This window comes from Lactuca virosa, chromosome 2 (genome assembly GCF_052849685.1).
Source record: "Lactuca virosa cultivar CGN04683 chromosome 2, Lactuca_virosa_CGN04683_v6, whole genome shotgun sequence".
NCBI classification, from domain to species: Eukaryota; Viridiplantae; Streptophyta; class Magnoliopsida; order Asterales; family Asteraceae; genus Lactuca; species Lactuca virosa.
In genome coordinates, this window is record NC_136427.1 from 260812012 (window position 1) to 260836143 (window position 24132).

At 35.4% G+C, this 24132-nt stretch overlaps 3 protein-coding genes across 4 annotated transcripts; 2 read left to right on the top strand and 1 right to left on the bottom strand.

Annotated features, from left to right (window-relative positions):
- Positions 1–6454: 6454 nt before the first annotated feature.
- On the bottom strand, positions 6455–8277 carry VAMP727 (vesicle-associated membrane protein 727). Of its 2 annotated transcripts, none has more exons than XM_079080307.1 (6): positions 8172–8277; positions 7493–7747; positions 7194–7383; positions 6994–7114; positions 6828–6890; positions 6455–6719 (listed from the first exon to the last, which is right to left on the bottom strand). In XM_079080307.1, the coding sequence occupies exons 2-6, from the start codon at positions 7680–7682 to the stop codon at positions 6576–6578; spliced, it is 708 nt and encodes a 235-aa protein (XP_078936433.1). In that variant the 5' UTR covers positions 7683–7747; positions 8172–8277; the 3' UTR covers positions 6455–6575. The 2 variants fall into 2 exon arrangements, with proteins under 2 accessions (XP_078936433.1, XP_078936432.1); XM_079080306.1 differs by having other exon boundaries at positions 7953–8254.
- Positions 8278–9915: 1638 nt separating this feature from the next.
- On the top strand, positions 9916–14549 carry LOC145158450 (uncharacterized). The gene is made up of 14 exons (XM_079077345.1): positions 9916–9922; positions 10385–10733; positions 10815–10976; positions 11112–11162; positions 11250–11329; positions 11726–11837; positions 11932–12017; positions 12186–12233; positions 12314–12602; positions 12720–13045; positions 13221–13428; positions 13534–13615; positions 13967–14046; positions 14234–14549. The coding sequence occupies exons 1-7, from the start codon at positions 9916–9918 to the stop codon at positions 11975–11977; spliced, it is 807 nt and encodes a 268-aa protein (XP_078933471.1). The 3' UTR covers positions 11978–12017; positions 12186–12233; positions 12314–12602; positions 12720–13045; positions 13221–13428; positions 13534–13615; positions 13967–14046; positions 14234–14549.
- Positions 14550–15642: 1093 nt separating this feature from the next.
- On the top strand, positions 15643–17588 carry LOC145160929 (uncharacterized protein At2g38710-like). The gene is made up of 5 exons (XM_079080308.1): positions 15643–15871; positions 16422–16541; positions 16621–16735; positions 16829–16922; positions 17015–17588. The coding sequence occupies exons 1-5, from the start codon at positions 15768–15770 to the stop codon at positions 17212–17214; spliced, it is 633 nt and encodes a 210-aa protein (XP_078936434.1). The 5' UTR covers positions 15643–15767; the 3' UTR covers positions 17215–17588.
- The last annotated feature ends 6544 nt before the right edge of the window (positions 17589–24132 follow it).

Below are 24132 nucleotides of genomic sequence, written 5' to 3' on the forward strand. Positions count from 1 at the left end.
AACACTTTGTTGTTGCGAAAAAGTTTCTTAATTCATTTTTTTGCCCTATACATCCCTTCGTATAAAGATTGGATTCAACCAATAAGCAACATCATGAAGACTCTTATGTAACATCCTATCCCAATGATTTTTAATGATGTTAGTATAAGGGCCACAACACTTTGTTGTTGCGAAAAAGTTTCCTACTTCATTTTTTTGCCCTATACATCCCTTCGTATACATAACCTAAAAAAAGAACATGAAACATCATTAAAAACAATAAAAATGATAATATATTTGTAAACATCATTAAAAAATATAAAAAAAAGTTATACCTAAAGCAAGTTTTCATCGGAATCACAAATCCGTAAAAGTCTCAACATTGGAGTCATCACCTTTACTATGTTAGCACAATTATTCCAAAAGCTTTGATTCAATATGATAAACTTAATTTCTTTTTCTTTTTCCAATCTAATCATTTTTTTTATAATTCGGGGAGGTGACCATAGCTTGCAAATCATGTTTGTGATCACACAAACTCTTTAATGCGATAAATGCAATACCAAAACTAGTGTCACCCAGACAAATAATCACTGTCTAACTTTATCTTTTTTTTAACCAATTTAACGAGCATTTGTGGTTATAAAAAAAAACTATAATCCTCTATGCAAGTGTAACCAAATCAGCCACTTGAGGCATCTTCGACATATCCATAATGAAGTTCATACAATGAGCTGCACAAGGAGACCAAACAATAAACAAATATTTCTCACATAACAATCTTCCTGCATCCTTATAGTTTGCAGCATTATCAGTGAATGAACTACATTTTGATGACCAACAATCTCACTAAATAAGTTGCATAACGTTTGGACATTACTCTCAATATTTGATGCATCAACTGATTTAACGAAGAAAATCCCTTTTGCACAATACACAATAAAATTGATAAGGGGTCTTTGTCTTGTATCCTGCCACCCATCACCTATAATTGTATAACCATTTTCTGCCCAATAACGTTTATAAGAATCAACTATAAGTTGTAAAACCTATCTCACATCTTTCAACAAGGTGACACTCATTACATGATATGAAAGCCCTGTGTGTGTATCCATGACCCAAGTGACTTTGCTCATTGGTATTTGGAAATGTGAGAATTCACAACATTAATAGGTATGCAAGAATCATAAAATCACATAGCAAGATCTAAATCTGTATCATGCCATCTTTCCTTACTTTGCAATGATGCTTTAATCGAATGCTTTAATCATAAAGATGACATGATACAAATTTAGCTCTTGCTATGTGGTTTTATGATTCTTGCATACTTATGAATTCTCCCTTTTTCCAAATAGCAATGGGAAAATTCATTAGATGGGTCATGGATACATAGGGCCTTCATATCATGTTATGCGTGTCATGTTATTGAAAAATGCGAAACAGTCTGTATAACTAATAATTGATTCTTACAAGATGTTAATGGGCAGAAAATGGTTGTCCAATTATGAGTGATGGGTGGGATACAAGACAAACACCTCTTATCAATTTATGGTGTATTGTGCAAAGGGGATTTTCTTCGTCAAATCAATTGACACATCGAATATTGAGAGTAATTCTGAAACGTTATGCAACTGATTTAGTGAGATTGTTGGTTATCAGAATGTAGTTCATTTAGTCACTGATAATGCTACAAAAGTATAAGGCTGCAGGGAGATTGTTATGTGAGAAATATTCGTCTATTGTTTGGTCTCCTTGTCCAACTCACTGTATGAACTTGATTATGAAGGACTTGTCGGAGATGCCTGAAGTGGTTGATTTGGTTACACTTGCATCGAGGGTTACAATTTTTGTTTATAACCACAAATGACCGTTAAATTGGTTAAGAAAAAGACCATGTTGGACATAGACTATTCGTCTGGGTGCCACTCATTTTGGTACTACATTTATCGCATTGAAGAGTTTATATGATCAAAAACAAGATTTGCAAGCTATGGTGACATCCTCGAATTATAAAAAAAAGTGATTAAATTGGAAAAAGCAAAAGAAATTAAGTTTATCATATTGAATGAAAGTTTTTGGAATAATTATAGTAAAGATGACGACTCCAATGTTGAGACTTTTATGGATTTGTGATTCGGATGAGAAACTTGTTTTAGGTATAACTTTTTGTTTATAACCACAAATGTCCGGTTAAGAAAAAGACCATGTTGAACAAGAATTATTCGTCTGGTTGCCACTCATTTTGGTACTACATTTATCGCATTGAAGAGTTTATGTGATCAAAAACAAGATTTGCAAGCTATGGTGACATCCCCGAATTATAAAAAAATGATTAAATTGGAAAAAGTGAAAGAAGTTAAGTTTATCATATTGAATGAAAGTTTTTGGAATAATTATAGTAAAGGTGATGACTCAAATGTTGAGACTTTTATGGATTTGTGATTCTGATGAGAAACCTGTTTTAGGTATAACTTTTTTATATTCTTTAATGATGTTTACAAATATATTATCATTTTTATTATTTTTAATGATGTTTATGTATAGCGCAAAAAAAGAATTAAGAAACTTTTTCGCAATAACAAAGTGTTGTACGACCCTTATACTAACATCATTAAAAATCGTTGGGATATGATGTCGCGTAAGAGTCTTCATGTTGCTGTTTATTGGTTGAATCCAATATTTCAATACGATCGAAAAAGTTTTTGTAAGAAACTAGAGGTGGTTGCGGGGGGTTATTGATTTGATCAAGCGTTACGGTAGTGCCGGTACTGCCAATGGTCTAACTCTCATGGGCTAACTAAACTTGTTTCGTGATAATGAAAATAGTTTTGGTAGAACACTTGTTTTCGCTTCTTGCAAGACTACTCGTCCAAGTAACATTTTTTCAAATTTTTATTAACGGTGAATAATCCTTTGCGGGATTGGATTTTTTTCTTTTTGGAAATGCCATAAAGCGCGAACCAAGATCCGTGAGACGGGTCTTCAAGGAAAAGGTTAGGTGTTAGGGCTTTCTCACAGTCTAGGGACTGCCTTGCTTTTCATAGCCATAGCTACGCTATCGTAACCGGTCGTTAGGCTTCCCATCAGATAGTTCAGTCTGGCGGCGGAGATCTCTTGTTTCGGAGACATCAGTGGCTCATGAGGAATGGAAAGGAACATCTTCTATTTGATCAATTGTAGTAAAAAATTATAATATTATTTTGTTATTTTCCATTAGATGAACGGTGGAACTTATATGGTGGGGATGCTTCGGAATTGCAAAAATTTGCAATTCGAATTTTAAACCAAAATGTTTCTTCTATGTGTGAGCGGAATTGGAGTGTCTTCGAGAGAATCCACACTAAAAGAAGGAATCGGTTGGAACATTAAAGGCTTCATGACCTTGTTTATGTTCATTATAATTTGCGTCTACAAAATAGGTAACTTATACTTTCAAACTTTTTTTTTTTCACTTTCTTTATATATGTTTAAAAATATATTAATATCTTTTCTAGGCTTAAAGGATTGACCTTTTGGGTGGCTAACATATTCTCCGATTCGTTATATCTTAGTTCACCTTTTGGGTGGCTGATAAAATCCGATCGATTATGAAAACATTGATAAAATCGGTTTTTGGGTGGCTAATAAAATACCGAAAGGTGAACTAAGTTATAACGAATCGGAGAATATGGTTGAAGAAAAGCCACCAAACTACAATGAATCAACAATTTTGAATCTCAAGCTTCTCAAGTTTAGTATTTTATGTTATTCTATCAATATTATTGTTATTCTTCTATTTGAGTTTAAGTTTTGTTAAACTTAAATTTCTATTTGATATTGAAGATGAGGCTGCATGGAGTTGCGGTAGAAGACATTGACATAGATCCTTTAGATGAAGATTAGAATGTCATGAAGTTTGGATTTTTTAACATTTTATGGTATTTTGATGTTGATGCGGTGAACTTTGTTTTTTTTTTAAAACTAAAGTTAAGCTGTGGTGAATTATTTTCATGGTAATGGTGAAGACTTATGTTTATTGATATTTTTGTTGTGTAGTTTATTTTTGTATTTTTTTGAATATTTTATAATTTTAAATACAATAATGATGTAATAACGCCTTCATCCGGTTTTCAAAACCTTGGTTTCATCAAGTGGTAGTAAAAGATAGAAGTGAAAACATTAATACAAGCCAGTGGACTTGAAAAGTACTATTTTACTTATGTTTATGGGAAGCAGTTAAGATAAACAATTAGTCTTTTTTTTTAGATTTTTTTTTTTAAATGTTATGTTGTGTCACAGCTTTTGTAACTACAAAGCTTATGATACATCTGGGCAGAACTTTGGTATATCTTCACATGATACCTCTTTGGACAACTTTTGATATATGCAAATGACGTTTTTCTTGTTTCATATATGTCCATTAAACAACATTACAGAAAATGATTATTGTTATTTTGCAAAAATAAATTAGAAACTTTCAATAAACAATGTTTCAATAAAAAGGTCCATAAGCAAAATGCTATACATGTGATTCATATATCTCCATTAAACTAGCTTAAACATACCTAGTAACACAACCAGTACACATTTGTGAGTTAACACCCAGTTCTTGTCCAACACCCAAAGCTTCCTCCTAATCCATCTTCAACTTGTAATTGTTCATCTCATTTTCCAATGCAACTACTTTCAGTGCAAAACTACAAGCTTTTTATCATTGTTTTTCTTTGACTTTACCTTGTTATTTGATCAACTAGTGTGCCATGATACCATTCCTTCTGAATATGTGGATCCACCCATTCAAAGAAATAATATTTGTTTTTCATTGGATTCTTTAAAAACCGAAACAAAAGGGTTAAAGGAGGAAGAGTAAAAGGAAGAAAACTTCGCTTGATTTTCCTTACCAAAGAGTTAGAACACTGAACACACCCTAATCTTTTTCCATGGTTATCTTCGGTTCATGATATCCTGATTCAAGAAGGTGAGCCATAATCACAAGAACAATTTGATTGTACCTTTGTATTTGACTTGGAAAAGTCAGAGGAAGCAGACATTGTTCAATTTGGTTAGATCGTTCAGTTTTAAAGGAATAATTGAGCAGGTTAGAGGGGAAAGACATTGTATATAAGTTATCAATTTGGTACGTGGTCCTTCATAAGCTATGTAGAAGCTAAATAAGCATTAATAAAAATGGTAGGTTGCGAACCACAAATACGAATTTAATGATAAATTGTATACAAAAAAAATGACTAAATATATACAGTGGATATAGTTCCTAACGTCATCAAAGCATTATCTATTGTTTTTAAAGCTTAGGAAGCTGGTATATCAATGTAAAATCACTAAAATGTAACATGGCAATAAGGAGAAAAAGGAAATATAACTTCACAAACTTATTTAGAATTTAGGTGCTAGAAGAAAACTTATTCCTCTTTATTGTATTTACTGTATATGCTTTGGAAAGATTGTCAAAAAAAGAAGGGTTAAGGACTTGATATGTTAAGAAATTATGTTCCTATGGTATATATTTGGTCATTTTCTTTTTGTACATGGTTTCCCTTTGAAGTAGCTTGAAACACCATTTTGACCGGGGATAGTAGGTGTGGTCGATTTCCGATGACTCATCTGATAGGTTAATTATTGGATAGGGTGTCGAACTATGCTCTGTGTACCTATTTGGTCTTTTTTTTTCTACACAATTTGCCATATGTTTTGTTTAAGATACAGTTAAAATGACATGTTCTGTAAAAAAAATCATTAAAATGACATGTTCTGTTAAAAAAACATCAAACTTTTTTATACATGACTTATTTAGCCATAAAAGACAATCAATGATGTAAACACAAAAGAAAGTGAACGACATGAAACGGGAAAAAATGATAAACATGTTATTCTTTTCTAAACCATATATTATTATTATTGACACTCTGATTGTTGTTGATCGACCAAATGTTTTTCCTTAATTTGATTCAGCTCATTGTTCTGTTTTGCAGTATCTTATTGTTCAAGTCGTCGAAAAACCATAAATTAAATCATGATTTCAACTTCAAACGTAATGAACTTTTTGATACATTCGTCAAGTTTTTTGTGTTTTAGCTTCAAAATTGCTCTACAAAATACCTTTTCTTTTGAGCTTGATGTAATTATTAAAATTTTAGTAGTTGGATACTGTCATGTAGCTTTAAGAGGTATCTGGCACTTACAAGTCAAAATGACTTAATTTTCAGGATGAATGTAGTAAATGGCTAGTATGAACGTTTTTTTCAATCTTAATCACTATTATCTAGTACATACTCAAGTGACCAATCGTGAAAAGGTAAACATGATACATAGTGCATATAAACAAATCATATACTCAAAAAACATTATTTTTCCCACAAAATAGGATCAATCAAGTCGCATGTGTTTTATAGAAAGTGAGAATAAATTGTTGCATATATCATGTTTAAGTTCACTCATCATCTTTCATTTATGCATAATTATAGATAGTGCATATATATGAACAGCAAACTGAAAGCGTGATAGTGATACGTGATTTATACATCAAAACCAATAACCAAAAAAGAAAAAAAAAAAAAAGCATCTATGAGAGCTCACGACAAACCCTAGAAATAAGAGTTTCAACATTTGAAACCCCTACAAGCCATGAGCCAGACTATGATGATAAAAACTGCAATGGCTCCTCCAACCATAAGCTTCATCTGAAGATTCTGCAACCACATCTTCCTTCTTAGTTGCCTTCCCTGCCTTTGAAAGCTATCTGCCTGTATTTAACACCAGTTTCACAACAATTATAAACCTCCAAGAACTCCCTTTTATTACTTCACCCCAAATAAAAAATACAATTTTTAAAAGAAACGTAAAAGTTATACCTGGAATTGAAGGTTTTCTGTTTTATCCACTAGTAATTCGATCTTCTCACCACGATCCAAAACCTTTATTACAAACACAAATGTTGATTCAGTTGCACTAAATGCATTTGTGTTTAGTTATACAAATCAATTGAGAAAAAAAAGAAGAAAGATGTTTACAGTTTACCTTCTCAATGTTGTCCATCATAATCCCTTTAACCTCTGTAATCTGAGCCTTCAGTTTAGACAGCTTACTCATTTCATCTGGATGGTTTAAACAATACTCCATGTGTTCCTTTATCTTTGGCCTATTAATCACAGCAAAGAATAATTATGATAAAAGAAAACTATTACAAAAACTCCAAGAATAGTATGAGATCAACATACCCAAACTCCCTATCAAGATTATAAGCAATACTAAACCGATCTTCAAATAGATCATCATCACTGTCGTCAGCAAGAGGGTGATCATTTCCAATACTTGCTCCATAACGTTTCGTGAAGTCATCTTTCACTCTCTCCAGAAACACAAATGGCACACTCCTCCCTGCTGATTCATCAGCAACAACAAGAAAAACTGCATCGAATGGATGACAAAATCACCCATGTTATGATTTATGAACGCTAAATTGACAGAAACAGTAGTACAAAATAATTTTAGCAAATGTTTATAAGTCTGCACATACCGAAGCCACTATCAAGCAAGAAGTTGAAGGTGTAGCCGTCGCATGAATATGTGTATTTACTGCTACCCGAAGGCAACTTCTGTAAGCACTGAACAGCAACCGTGCTGACGTTTCCTGAGTAGGCCGTGTGTTCAGCCAATACAACGGTCCCTTTCGCAACAAAGCTATAAATCAATCCTTTTTGACTCATCTTTGGATTCCTATAACTTTAAATCAATCGTTTCTCACCAAATTCGCCCTACGAGGGGGTTAATCCTGAAAATAGAATATAAAAGCCTTAAATTTCTCAAACAACTTTATGCAGAGATAAAAAAAAACAGAGGAACGCAAAGCCCATCTCAAGTCGCTTCTGCATTTTACGATTAATCGGTGATGGATTGATCGTGATCAGATGATCTACAAGATAAATACATAAGAAACACCACTAAGGATATCTCAATTAACCCTCGCTGAAACTTACCTCACAGAAATCACGAGAGATATAATTAAACCCTAAGATGAGGAATTTGCGGATGAACTCTTACGATCGATGAATTCCAAGTCTAAGAGGCAATGAATCAATCGATCTAGCTAATCGTAGCAAATAAATTAAGGAAACAGATGATGATTGAACTTGTATGCCAGAATTTTTTTCATAAATTGCCGAAATCTGCGAAATAGATAGAGCGAAGGGGGAAACCTGAAAAAGGAATTGGGGTTTGATCTTTTCGTGGGGATTTCGTTTTGCTTCGTGGGCACGAGTAAACGAAAGAGTAGGCGGAGAATTCCAGTGAAAAAGTGTTTTTAACGCGACCGGTAGATTTACAGCTTTGAACCACAAATAATTATGGTATTGTCAGTTTAAGCATGCAACTACTAAATATATACAAGTTGCCCCCTAAAACTTTATTATTTGAATTTTAAATGTTGTTTTCCTTCGATGAACCACAGAACAAGACTATTGCCCAAACATCTTACTTATTTCCGTGTACAAGGATTAAGGACAACCTTCATTCGGAATTGGGACTAATATTCGACTTCATTCATCAAACGATAACTATTGATTAGAGGTGCACAAACTCGATTTGGATTTTTCCCTATCCGATAATATATTGGAATTGGATATTTCAAAAATCGGTATGAAGTTATCCGAATCGGATATATCCAACCCGTTTGATAAGCATCGGAATTTGGAACCACCAAAAACCTAAAATAAGATATTTTACTTTTACCAGAATTTTCGGATATAGTCAACTAGTCGTTGAGCTCAAAAATAAACATGAATATACAGTTGTTTGGACCCCCAAAATTGCCAATTTGCCCTCTTGTGTTACTAAAAATTTGTGTTGGTTTATTTGGTTTTAACATACTGTAAAAAAAACGCTCATTATTCTCACCTTTTTGGCAGTCTCAAACATCTTTCAAAACTAAAAAACGGCAATTCCACAAACTTTTGCTTCCGTTTTCGTCTCAGTTGCTACTCGCTAGAGTAAGTCCAATTTTGTCATTGTATTCCTTTTTTGTTAATACGCAGCTAGTTTTGTTTTAATATCAAGTCTCCCGTTCCAAAAAAATAATATGGGCCATTTAGTGTACAAACTATATTTCATGAAGATAAGTATTTGGCGACTAAAAATAGTTACACTTTTAATTTTTAGATTTATTTTGATGTATTTTATATATTTTTTTTAAGTTTTAAAATCATATATAATATAATTATTTATTTGGTTGGAGAATAAATCAAATTTTAAAAAATTGGATAAAACGGGTTTATCCAGATTAGGATATTTAAAAATCCGATTATGTCCTATTTGAATCCTATTACACTGAATATCTATTTCACAACAAAAAAAATCCGGTTTTTATTTCAGATATTCGAAAAGAAAATATACGATCCAAATTAAAAAAAAAAATGAATTCGGATAAATCTGGCTTTTGTGCGCCTCTAATATTAATTGTTGAATAATTTTCTAAATATATTATGTAATGTTAAAAAACAAAATGAGTGGAGTAGTTATATACAATTTAACTAAACTAAATATGGTTAATTACATAAAATAGGTATCATTATTTTAGAGAAAAAGACAAATCTAGCAAAACTTCTTAATTATTTTTAAAGATTAGCCAAAAATTTAAGAAAAATCTCATAGTCATCAAAATCATAAGTAAGCTTTCACAAACTCGTCAAAAATATGTAATTATATCCCAAGCTTTATACCTATAAAAACTTACAAAAGCCACAAGACGACACTCATACAAACACTAACATTCTTACTTACTACATTTTTCGATTCTAGCTTAAATTCCAAAAAGTATTTTTGGAATCACCCTTGAAGATACGCTTAATTCAACACATAAAGCCGAACAAAGTGGATGGGTGAGGGAATGATGAGTGGAAGCAGAATCACACCCAGGAACACCATACCATGGGTGCGGTTTAGGCCATGTGTGGTATCTTCCCCGCGTTGTCTCTCCTTTCTAGATTGGACAACAACTTAAAGTTTTTATTTATTTATTTATTTATTAAATTATATATATTTAAAAATTATAAAAAATATATTAAAATTCATTGTTTTTAATTCCATAAAGTATAATATTTATATAAAATATATTTAAAAATAAAAATAAAAAATAAAAGGTAATGAAAAACAATTATTTTTTGATTTTTGGTGAGTGAGTGGAAAGCTAAGATTACACATAAAAAATAAATGGTACAGCCTTTGGTCCACAAGATCACTTCAAGAGGGACGACGGAACATCAATATCACCGATACATATATATTGTTTTAAAGAATATTCATCACTACTATCCTTTTAATTACGAGGACAAATAAGAATGATACTCCAATTTATATATAATAAAAGCTTAAAAAGTTGGGTAGCAGTTTATTCTCTTTCTTCTTTCTTAATCAGACACTGGACTTTTCCTTTTTGTTTTTGGGACACCGATCTTTCATTCTGCTTCTTTTAGTTTCCCTTCTGTTGAAAGCGCCCCAATACTCTCTTTTTTCCTTTCCTTCTTATCCCTTTTCGTCGCCCCCTTGCCGCCCTCCTCCTCCAATACAATTTCGTTCACTTTTCCTTATTTCCTCCTTCTTCCTTTTTTACTTTTCGTTGTTGTTCTGTTCACTTCTGCCTCTCCCCGACCGCCATCAAAGGACCAGTGCACCACCACTCTTTCGTTCCCCTCACACTACATCGACAACAATAGAAACTTAGCAAGGTGCCGATGTTGGCGAAGGCGATCGGTGGAAGTGGTCAGGTATCTCACCCCTAATTTTGGATTTGAAGTAGCTTAGAGTTTGATTTTATTGTAGCTTCGCTGATGAGGGTTTCTCACCAGGACCGCCATCGATGAAAAAAATCCACAACAAGCGGCATTCAATACTCACTCGATTGGTCCTGCAAGAAGCAATTCTTTCTGTGTCTGTCTCGGTTTGAACCAACGACGTAGACGTTGTATCCGATTTTCTACTTCATCACTGCTCAGCCACATCAAAGAAAGGTAATTTCATTTTTACTTTTTTGTGTTTTTAATCAGATTTTTGTGGACCTACTGCCTGTTGTGTTGTACCCTTAGACAACTTTTGTTCGCATCTGTTAGATTTTATTTGATCTTTTCTTTTGTTGAGCATAACAGATGTGCAATCAAAGCGAATCACCATTCCACTTTACTTCTTCATGCCTGTAGGTAATTGGAACGTTCTATCTGCTTGGTTTTTCTTTCACTTTCGTTTTTAGTTCTTCTTTCTTTCACCATCACTCATATTTGTTATAGACAAGGAGCTCCGCCTTTCTCTTTCTTAGTGAAATCAGATGAATTATTGTGGAAACACCCATACATCCACATCCCATCTGGTAAGTTCTCTTACCATTATTTTCTTTCTCCTATACTCTGGATGTAACAAATTCAACTTTCATATCGTATATCTTACTATTCTAACATAAGACAGTTCCAACCAACCATATGGGTTTCATGTTCAATACGGTTTTGGGCATGTAATAACAGAAAAAAAACCCTCCCCCAATTGTAATATTTCTAGGTTCAACAGATAGATTACAAATGTCAATATAATAGTAAAACTGAAAGTATACCAATGAAACTATATTTAGTGTTTTAGATCGCATACCTGTATATTACTCTTGTCTTTTGTTTGTATTTTGCAGCCACATAAAGAAGAATTTTTTTGTTTAAAATGACTTCAAAAGGTAAATTGTTTACTAAGTTTTCATAAGAATTCTTAATTTTTTTAGGTTTATCTGGTGTAACAGAGTTACGCACACAAACTATTTGTAGAAATGCCACACAATTTCTCTGTGTTTATAGATGCATGGTTGGAGTAATTCTTTCCTGGGCATTGTTCAGGTAATATTCTTGCCTCTTTTGCCCTTAGATGATTAACGTTGACTTTTTGTTACATAGAATTATTGATGATATTGGAACTTGCTCTTCTTATCAGCTTTGCTCGCCACATGTTCGATGAAATGCCTTTGAGGCATTCATAACGATTGTAAGCAACTCATGACCGTCCTGCCTCTGGAATTGGTATATTTTCAATTTTTTGTATTCATTTTATAGGGTTTAGACTCCAATTAACCATTCAGAACAAACGAGCAATCAATTTGCATTGCAGGTTCCGATTGGTTTATTGATCACTAATTCGATTTTTGATTTTTCAATTTCTCATAGTTGTGTGCTTATTGTTGTGTTCAGGTTCTGTTGGATAAATAAGATATTGCTGGAAAGGGAGCATGTGTGAAGGTAGGAATCAAGTTGAGTTAAGGGTGTTTTGAAGTAAACTGATGTTTTGTTTTTCTGTCCGTACAATTTTGTGTGAACAGAATTCACTATCTTGGAGAGTACAAAGGACAACTGCTTAGGAGCTTCTCAAAGGTACTGCCTGAAATTTCAAAGGTAAATGAAGGCGCATATACTTGCTCATGGTGGATTGTTAGGGTTTTCCAAAATTTCGGATGGCATCTCAACAACTAAAAGCCTGTGTAGCCTCTTTATACTGAAACCGGTCATCATCCTCTTCAAACAGCTGATAATCCCGAAGCTTCTGAGATTATAAGAAAGATTGAATCTTATAACCGAATCTTTGGTTCACATTCAACAGGACTAAGCCAGGTAACTAGTGATTATAATTTCCACCAAAAAGATAAGAAAGAAACTAATCATATTTCTTCAAGATCCGTATTCAAAGTCTTTTTTTTTATATATTTTTTTATGGACTTCTTTGATCAGGTGGCATTGCAAACATGGTGATCTCACAAATGCCCTTGTATTGTTCAACGAGATGCAAACACAAGGGCTGTATCCTGATCCAAGTATCTTCATTATCATTATTACTCGCTTAGGAAAACAGGGGAAGTGGGATATAATAAAGAAAAACTTTGAGCAAATGAAAGATGGAGGTCATGGACAAATGAAATACAATCTTTTTTGGTTATTTCGACCTTATACACCATATTTATAAGTAATTTTCTCAACAAGGTGGTCCTGATGACTCGACATTTCCTGTAGTCAAGCACCAAGCTCAATTCTCTGTTGCACATGCATGTTCTAGCAATGTACATAACTAACTTTTTTTGATATTATAACAATATATTTTGTATATTTTTACATAAAACAATTATGTGTTTATCTGGACCCTGCTATACATGTTATCACTAATACTTAACTGGTTTTGAAAAAAAAAATACATAAACCAAACTAATAACTTTTTTCTACCTGTACCTTTGTCAGCAGCCGGGAAACCTCCTCCCTGTCATATATACTTCTGCCTGTTGAGGGCAGAAGTCACCATTCTTGAAGATTAGAGGTCAGGGATGTTGAGGTGGATAAAGGAGCCACCATGACAAAAAGATCAAAAATACACAAGATGAAGTGAATAATAACAGGCCAAAAGAGAGTAATAATGACTTACCTGTGACGTGGAATACCACCGAAGGAGGTATGAAATTGTCAAAGTATCTCTCTTTCGCTCTCTCTCTCTCTCTCTCTCTCACACACACACTAATTACAGGAATCATGGTATTGTTTTTGTGGTGATTTTTAGGCTTCAGGAAGAGGAAGTAAGGATTATTGCTTGTGAGAATTTACAGAATGCAACAACAGAGGCATCCATTCACAAACTTGAGGTTTGTGAATGAAATTTTAATTTTTTTTATTATGAATGATTCTTTTTTGTATGGGTAGTATTAAAAATGAGTGATTTCTTTATAAAATGATATAGCAGGGGAGGATAAAAGGCATGGCCTTCGAAGGGTACTTTTCAAATTCACATTTTCCTTCTTGGGTTTTGTGTTATTTATATGTTATTGTGTTAAGGGTATAATCGCCTTTTCCATATTTCATGTTGATCAGGCTTTAGGGCAGACATCAGATTGGTTTAGTAGAAGTAAATATAATATTATCTATTAAAAATAGCTTTAATTATTTTGGTAGAGTTAAAACTAATATAAGAATATATATGTGTTTTGTTTTTATAGACTTGCATCAAGATTTTAATGAATATGGGACGAAAGAACGTCGAATTGTGGGCATCATGCATCTAATACAACGAACACCTGTAAGTTGAATTTTGCACTTATCATTCTTTTCACCTGTTTAATGTTTATTTGGTGTTTTTTTGATATATCAATGTACTTTCATGTGAGTTTTCAATTTCATCTTTAGTGTAATTTACTCTTATCTCTATTACCTTTTCTAAAATACATATCTCAAATTATTTTTTAAAATCATTTTGTTGCTATCAGATATATCACATTTTAGTACCTCCACCAGTTGACCCTGATGACAGTTGCTACAGTCGGTACAGATGCCAGCCGAGCATTCAAAACTATGCTCCCAAACATATTCAAGTACTACAAGGTATTAGATATATGATATTCCATCCCTGCATGTAATGCGCTCCTATGTTTACTGCATCTTTCCAGAAACCATCTTTTGCTAATGTAGTGGTCTGATGCGATCATCTTTTGCTAATCTACTCCTTACTATGTAACTGATATCAACATCCGTTCCATATATGTAATATCCTTTCATAAATATTATAATATGGTTGCTTGTCTACTACAGTTTCAAATAATGAAGGAAAACAAGGTACACAGCGCCAACGGCGCATCTAATTACATCTAGTTTTAAAAAAATTATAAAAATACCCATAGTTGGTCATAAAGTTATAGAAATTGTCCTCATGATAAACCAAGATTTACAAAAATGGCCCCTCTATGAATTAGTTACAGAAATAGCCCCTATAAGCTTTACAAAATTACAAAAATGACCCTAGGAAGAAATTGAAAATTATAAAATGATCCATGTAAAAAAATAATTACAAAAGTAGTCTCTATTGATTTTAAAAAAATAATCTTTATATAATAGAGCGACTGTGTAATGTTGGTCCATACATGATACTACATTTCACAAAAAAATAAAAAGAGGCCTTTGATATTAACATAAAAGGTCCTCATATAATTTCGAGCACTACAGAAATAGTCATTGTGTAATATCAAAATTATATAAATGGTCCTAGTGTAATGCTGAAATTACAAAAACGGTTTATATGTTAGACAAAGTTACACTCATAGAGCCTGTATAATAATAAAAGGAAAATTATAAAAAATAATACGTTACATCAATTACATCAAAAATCTATAAAATTAATAAACGTACGGTAACTTTCAAATATCCCAACTAATTTAAATTAAAAGCAACTAAAAAACGTTTATCTTATGTTAAGAAAATTAAATATGATATATGTATATGTATTTTAGAATAAAACTAAAACCAAAATTATTGCGTTTCGCTTTTCTTTTCTAAGAATTTATTCATATGACGACATTGTACCAAATATTTTCTTTTAGTGGGACCGGCCTTTTGCTAGTAGCTTTTGGAAATCAACCAAGTAGAGGGTACAGTAAGAATTACACTAAAAGACCGAGGAAATGTACGTAATTTCCACCAACAGTTAACAAAGAAATACATTAGATATACAGAGGAGGGGCAAAAGTCTTCACTCCCTTTTGGCTTTCTTTTTCGTCGTCAGCACTGATGTTGCTTCAATAATCCGGGAATCTTTCGAAGAAAAGCCAACACTCCACCCCTCAGAATTTTTGTACACGTACCCTAATTTCTAAAATCCAGGTATTTTTTTATTATTTAATTTAATGTTGATCGAATTTGACAATCGGAATCGGTGGTGTCATATTTCCCATATATCCGTTGGTATTCTTGACATTTTCATAGAGAATTATCAGCAAAAAATCTAAGAAAAACGAAAAAACAGAAAAAATGGTGTCGGCAAACAAGGAAATGGTGGTGTATTGCTTCGATACGCTGGTGGCTCACTTCAACGGCGAACAAATTCCCCCTCCTGCTTTCGATGAGGGTCAACAGTAATCTTCTCCATCTCTCTTTAAAGTTTTGATCTTTCATGGTCATTTTCTATCTACTTGCATAGATTCCTTCACTAATTCACTGTTTTATGTCTTTGTTTTGTGGACTGTGGTTTCTTTTTGGATTTTGTGATGATTCTATATATGTATGACAATTATGGTGTTATTGGCAATTTGTATACATCTCTTATCCACTGTTCTCAATGTATATTTGACTTATTGGAATGCCCTCCATGTGTTTGTGGGTTAATTGTTAAACCCTTATATTTGATCTTTTTGGGAACTTCAAGTACGCATCTTTCAGTCTCCCTCCCCAAAAGGTGCATCGGAGTTAAAAAAGAAATTCAGGAATCCATAAGTGAGTCTCAGGGTCAAGCCTGGGAATTCGTAAAAGAAATTTCAGTTTACATGTGATTGGATGTGATTTATGTACATATTATACAACTATCTTCATCATAGATCATCTAAGAATTGGCATTCACATATATATATTCTATTAAAATTGAAATAATTTGATTATGGCCTATGGGACATGCCATTGTGATTTCAGCCCATTGTTTGTGACTTGGAAGAAAGCTGTGAATGGTGGGGAACCTCGCCTACGTGGATGCATAGGAACTCTGGAAGCTCGCTGCATAATAAATGGCTTCAAGGATTATTCACTAACCAGGTAGCTTCTCAAGTCTCAACAATCTTGTACTCTTTTTACAAATTTGCCCTCAATTATACTTTTTTAAACATCATTTCAGTGCTCTGAGGGATCGGCGATTTCCACCAATACAGTCTAAAGAATTACCATTCTTGCAATGTACAGTTTCCATTCTTACTAATTATGAAAATGCTGCTAAGTATCTCGATTGGGAGGTATGTTTAATGTTTCTGCACATTAAAAAAAAAAAAAAAAAAAGTCTATTCGAGTTTCTTTGCAACATTTTCATTCATCAACTCTTGTTGTAGGTTGGAAAGCATGGAATTATTATAGAATTCACTGACCCTGATTATAGTACAAGGCGAAGTGCTACATACCTACCTGACGTGGCTGCTCAAGAAGGTTTTAACTCTTAAGTTGATACTACTGATGTTATTGGGCTAGTATGTAACTTTGGGCTTTACATTATGATTTGTGTATTTTGGGTTTTTTAGGTTGGACAAAGATAGAAGCGATTGATTCACTGATGCGTAAAGCTGGTTATAATGGCACCATAACTGAGTCTGTGAGGAAACGTATCCAGTTGACTCGTTACCAAAGCACGTTATTTACAATGCATTATGGGGAGTATGTGAGCTATGTGAAGACAACTCGAGGTGTTGCCCTTTCTGTTGCTGGTCTTAAATCCCGTTGACCTATTTCATACTAATATTAATTAATTGGAATCACATCAATATAATGTGTAGTTTGGTTCCAGGGTAATTTAGGAAAAGAAGATGGTAGGGTATGGGCGGGTAGGACCCGACTCATCCATGTACCGGGTGGTTGTTGTTGCCTTGTTACTAAGTTATTTTATAAAATATGGTCGACTTGTATCTCAAGTTGACTGATGGAAAAAAGTTGGGATTTAATGTTTGTGACGTGGAAATATTGCAAGTTTGTTTAAATTTTTAGGTATATGATTTGTGTGATAGCTTGTTTTAAGGTTGACTTTTGACTTTTGAGGTCCAAGTTTTTGTATTTGGGTATTGTTCTTGTACCTGGCAAAAAAAAAACGAATTTTGTTCATATGTATGGTAGTTTGAAATAATATTTACTATATTGTACGTTTGATAATATTTACCAAAACATTGCAAAATCAGTTTTGAATGTGGGCATCATCTCTTTTATAAAAATAAAAATAAAAAGAGAAATTAAATATCCTCTTACTTTTCTTCCTAATTATCTCCCTACCTAATGGAAATGATGACAACTGTCCAAAAATATAATTAATTGACAAAACTTCAAAAATGGTCCCAAGGGTTTTCGAAAATATCAAGTTTAATCCCTAAGTTCAAAAAATCTCACAGATGGTCCCTGTGGTTTCAAAACTTTTAACATTTGGTCATTCCGGCTCATTTCGTTACCATTTAGCCGTTAAGTAAGAGGTATTTTTATCATTTCACTACCCAAGGACCATTTATGAGGTTTTGTATTACTTTTTTTAAAATAAATAAATAAATAAATAAATAAATAAATAAAATTTAATATGCAAGGGGTCCCACCTCTCTCTCTCTCTCTCTCTCTCTTTCTCTCTCTCTCCACCGCCTGCTTCCTTTCATCTTCATCAGATGGATCTCAAAAACTCAAAATCAAACGGGAATATGTGGCAAAACAAGTTCGTTCATCCCTAAACTATACAGTGAACACAAGAACCCACCCCCAATTTCAACCAGATTCGTTACCTATCGTGATTTGCAGGTTTGAGATTAAACAAAAATCGAGACCCATCGTTGGGTCTCTTTGGTTAACTGATCGCGATTTCAGGATGCACAAGAAGGAAATCGGGACCCTTTGCTGGGTCTCTTGGTCTCAGTTGAAATCAACAAGTCTCGACAATGTGATTCAAGATGGCAGAGGTGGCGATGGCTTACCAGCAGCAGCAGAACAACGGTGGCGGTATGTAGCCGGGGGCTGCTCCGGTAGCCTTCTGCTGCTCTATTTCTGTTTCTGTTCCAGCGAGTTCCACAAGAAGGGATAGGGAGAAGCAACGACAGGTGGCTGGAGGTTGTGTGGGTGGTTTATTGAAAGAAGAACATCGGTGGCGGTTTTGTGGCAGTGGGTGGCAGCCCTACTGTTGGCTTTTCTTGCTTCTAGTGGTTCACAACACGGAAGGAAAAGGGAAAGCAGTAACAGGTTTTCAAGGGTGTTTGTCAACTTGCTTGATAGAAAAGGAATCGAAGGAGGAGAGTGTGGTGGTTTATGGCAGTGGGGCTTGGTCGACCAAAACGGTGGTGGCAGCAGGTGGTGTGTGGGCAGTGGGAAGTGGTAGAGTGTGACCGGAGAGGAGGCCAGAAATTGGTATCTCCGGTGGTTGTTTCTTCCACCGGTGAATCAGAGAGAGAGAGAGAGAGAGAGAGAGAGAGAGAGAGAGAGGTGGGACCCCTTGCATATTAAATTTTATTTATTTATTTTAAAAAAAGTAATACAAAACCTAATAAATGGTCCCTGGGTAGTGAAATGACAAAAATACCCCTTTCTTAACGGCTAAATTGTAACGGAGTGAGCCGGAAGGACCAAATGTTAAAAGTTTTGAAACCACAGGGACCATCTGTGAGGTTTTTTGCACTTAGGGATTAAACTTGATATTTTCGAAAACCACAGGGACCATTTTTGAAGTTTTGTCTAATTAATTTTATCAAAATATGACACATGTCATCATTTCATATTGATAGGAAAATATGTAGGAAGAAAAGATAGGATGATATTTAATTCTCAAATAAAAATATATAGTTTATTAATAGTTTGCTTCCCGGTAATTACATCCAACAGGACACCTACTCGTCGGAACTGAAACCTACGAAAACTTTCTAGCCGGAATTTGAAACCAGAACTTTGTAGCAGGAAATAGAAACAACAACTGAAATATTTGTAAAAACATTGAGATGGATTACCTCTAATATTTACTTTGCTCACCGGAAAACAGTAATGGCCTACGATCATGTTGTATATGCACAACGATAATGGTAATTTACAGGTGACTTTTATTATATACATAGAGATCCATTGCAATACTATGGAAATTGTAGGTTTACGATCAAATTAAATAAATTGGATCAGAAGTATGCAAGGGTTGTTTCAGTTCGATGGTTACAAACGTAAACGGATTTTCATGTCTGCATGGTAATTTGTTATACATTGAGGGTTACCGGGATCTTAACCCCCCCCCCCCCCCCCCCCCCCCCCGCCGTGACCAACGTCACCGTTTTTCTCATCTCGTTCTTCCTCTCACTATCAAAATTAATTGTTCTTGTTCCTTGTCCTCTCCCACTTCTCTTTCGTACTACAGAAATCACAAATCCTTTGGTTTGAAATAGTGAGTTAAGACGAGCAAAGTTGCCATTGAAGATCTGTTGTCTAAAGCTCCGATTATGTGTTTTTTTATTGGAAACCAGGAGCTCTCATAACGATTGTGTAAATTTGTACTGAAATTCCATGGCTAAAGGCGATGGTGGATCGCTAACACAAGGAGGAGTACATTAGTGAAACAACGAAGTATTTTGCCGGTGTTTCGCTTAGGTGGGCAAAAAATGGTAAGGCGAATGGGGCATAATAGAAAAGGCGGGCGAGAAACCTGTAGGTGAGTCCAACTGCTTTAATTTAAATTTAAATATTAAAAAGTATTGAGTCTAATACTAGAGTTTACTACATTTTGGTAAATAATTTAGAAAGTACATTATTTTTGTAAATATTTTTTTTCGAATCACCAGCATTTGGTAAAAAACTCCAAAAAAAAAAATATGGTAAATTATTTTCGTTTTGTCCTAAGAAGTATTTTTAAGAACATATAGTTTTGGAATTTTTGATCTATAAATTGGTTTATAAGCCTAGTTAAAGATTGTTTTTTTTCCAAGTCCTGTATTTGCAAAACAGTTGAATACGATACGATCTCTATCCGGATAAAATAATGTATACAGGAAGTAAGTATGCATTTTTTTTCTTCAAGGCTGAATAAACAATGAGACTAAAGCTCCATGTAAGCATGCTAATTTATTTTTGAATTTATGTCAATTTAGTGTTTGGTGACCACAAAAGTAACATATAACTTATAAACTAGTTTTTTTGATATGTTATTTAATAACTTATTGATAAGCTAACTTATAAATTAAAACTAGTTTTTCAGCTAACACGTTAAATACAACCTAAATGACTAATTTCTATGCATCCCAAAAAAAAAACAAATTTCACAATAATTATCAGTTTAACAATAATAATTTATCATTTTACCTTCCATCTCAAAAAATAAGTTTCATAATATTCATTAATTTTAACAAATATATGAATTTTAACATAAATGAGTTGTAAGGAAAAAGGAAGAGCATATAGATAAAACTTAGGGTGTGTTTGGTTCACAAATTTTAAAGAAATTTGGAGGAATCTTAATGTTAATTTCACTAAAAATTGCATTTGGTTGACAAAATCAAAGTAATTGTGGAACATCCTAAAAATACAACCAAAAAATTTCGTTTTTAAAACATTATTAAAACCATCATTTCATTACCAAAGTATAAAATCATAAACTATGTGTTTCAAAATCCCATAATATCTATCACATATCAAATCTCATATCAAATGTCATATCAAAATATCAGAGTAAAACTCCCAGGCTGAAGACTGTGGTGTGTGCCATGCGATCATCCCGAGCCCTTCCCTTTGCTAGTGGAAGTACCTGAAACCAAAACTTTAAACTGTAAGCACAAAGCTTAGTGAACTCCCCCAAACTACCACATACCATACAGTAACACATATAACACAAACTGGGCCTTGCCAACTGCATCGGGCCCCGCCCGACATCGGATCGAAGTCCGGAATAACTTGGCCCCCGCCCACTGCATCGGGCCCCGCCCTGCATCGGACCGAAGTCCGGAATAACTTGGGCCCCGCCCACTGCATCGGGACCCGCCCGGTATCGGACCGAAGTCCGGAATAACTTGGGCCCCGCCCGACATCGGACCGAAGTCCGAAATAAATTGAACATAACATAAGCGTGAACATATAACATAATCACATATACTGCATCGGTCTTGCCCGGCATCGGACTGGAGTCCGGAACATATACACATAATATAAACATGCATGAATCACGAAGACATCAAGCATACATAACTACTTCTCGGGACCCCGCCCGGCATCGAACCGAAGCCCGGAACTATTATCATCTAAACGGGTCGGCATTGTGGCCGTAGACCCATTCCTACTGGAAGGAAACTCACCTCGCGTGACTGATTGCTGCAACTCTGGGTGAGGAATATCCAGTAACTGCCTCGGCGTCCCTCCGGCTATCAAAACACAATAATACATGGTCAATATCTGAAACTCCTTCCTAGGGTAAAATGACCATTTTACCCTAAATCAAAGTCAACTCTCTGGTCAAAGTCAAGTCAAGGTCAACCCCAGTCAACTCAACTCGTCGAGTCATCTTCCTACTCGACGAGTCTCTGAAATGTTCTAACTCGTGGTCCACTGAGTCAACTCGTCGAGTCCTTCTTCTGACTCGTCGAGTTCTTTCTGTAATAATAATCGGGACATCTCGACTCTACTCGCCGAGTCCCTCCTTGGACTCGTCGAGCCCTTTAGCTCCCGAGTCCTAATCTTGTCCAACTCACTGAGTCACCCCCCACTCCATGGTTTCAATCACAACCAGAAAAGGTTTGGGAAACTCGACCCGGCTCGCCGAGTCATAAGAACAACTCGGCGAGTTCCTTGCATGCTAAAACTATACAGTCGATTCTAAATGATTCCAATGCTTCTAACTCATAGATCTGGGCTCCTAAGGCTAACTTAACACGTAAAGTTGCTAAATTTACGTGTATGTATGAAGATATAATACCAAAACACTCATTTCAAGCTAGAAATGGAGATCTAAGTCATTACATAGACTATGGTTGCATAAAGGTGGCAACTTTGAGCCTCTAGAGCTCAATAGAGCCCAGATCTGAAGTCTCTACATCCCCAAGAGTTCAAATCTCGGAATAGCCTTGGGAATGGCCCCAAACTCACAACATTCAAGCTAGAGGAGAGATCTAATTGAATAATAGCCAAGGTATAAGCTTTATACCTTTATGAAGACAACAATGAATCCTTAGCTCTGAATCTCCAACCTTCCTTCTGCAACTCCAAGCTTTTGCTTCCTTCTTCAAGCTTAAGATCACACAAAAATGGCAAGAAAAACATAAGAACACTCAATAGCTACTTAGGGTTTCGAGATCAGGGAGTGGAGGTAATGGAGGCTGGGATGGGGGCCTGAAATGATGCTTAAATAGGGTGCAAACCCTGAGAATTAGGGTTTCCTCCTGACGGACCGAGTCCATGCTCCGACTCGTCGAGTAGACCACTTAAACCCCACGATCAAGCTGGCATCTACTCGACGATTTAGGGCTGCCAACTCATCGAGTAGCTTTTACAAAAAGGACATTTTATGGGTTAAATACGTACCAGGAACGGGGCGTTACAATTCTCCCCCACTTGTTTTAAACTTCGTCCTCGAAGTCTGCTGAACCTGAAAACAACTCCGGGTAGTGCTCTCTCATATCCTCCTCGGGCTCCCATGTCCACTCAGAACCCTTCCGGTGTTGCCACTGCACATTCACTAACTCTACTCTCTTGTTCCTCAGCTCATTTGTCTTGCGATCTAAAATCGCCACTGGTCTCTCGATGTAGTTCAGGCTATCGTCAACCTGTATGTCCTCAAGAGGCATCACTGTTGAATCATCCACTAAGCACTTCCGCAACTGAGAAACATGGAACGTGCTGTGGATCTGGCTAAGCTCTGCTAGAAGATCTAACCGATATGCAACCCGACCCACCCGGGCCAAAACTCTAAACGGACCAATGAACCGGGGGCCCAGCTTGCCCCGCTTCCGAAATTTGATAACACCCTTCCAGGGTGACACTTTCAGGAGGACCATATCGCCCACCTGAAACTCCAAGTCCGAACACCGCTTGTCGGCGTAACTCTTCTTCCGACTCTGAGCAGTCTGGAGCCTGCTCCGGACTTGCTGAATCCGCTCCGTGGTCGTGAGTACTACCTCCGTACTCCCCATGACTCTCTGACCGACCTCACCCCAACAGATTGGGGTCCTACACTTCCTCCCGTAGAGCATCTCGAAGGGAGGTCGGTCTATACTGGAGCGGTAGCTGTTGTTATACGAAAATTCCGCTAACGGAAGATACGTATCCCAACTACCACCGAAGTCTAGCACACATGCCCGAAGCATGTCCTCGAGAGTCTGAATCGTCATCTCGCTCTGTCCGTCCATCTGAGGGTGGAAAGAGGTGTTGAAATGGAGGCGAGTACCCATCTCGTCGTGAAACTACTTCCAAAACCTGGAAGTAAACCGGACATCTCGGTCTGACACCACCGAGACAGGCACTCCATGACGTGCCACTACCTCTCGCACATAAATCTCGGCCAACTTCTCGGTCGAGATGCTCTCCTGGATCGGTATAAAATCGGCGCTCTTGGTCAACCGATCCACGATGACCCATATCGAATCAACCCCACGCGCGGTCCTGGGAAGCTTAGTAATGAAGTCCATCGTGATATCCTCCCATTTCCACACGGGAATGTCTA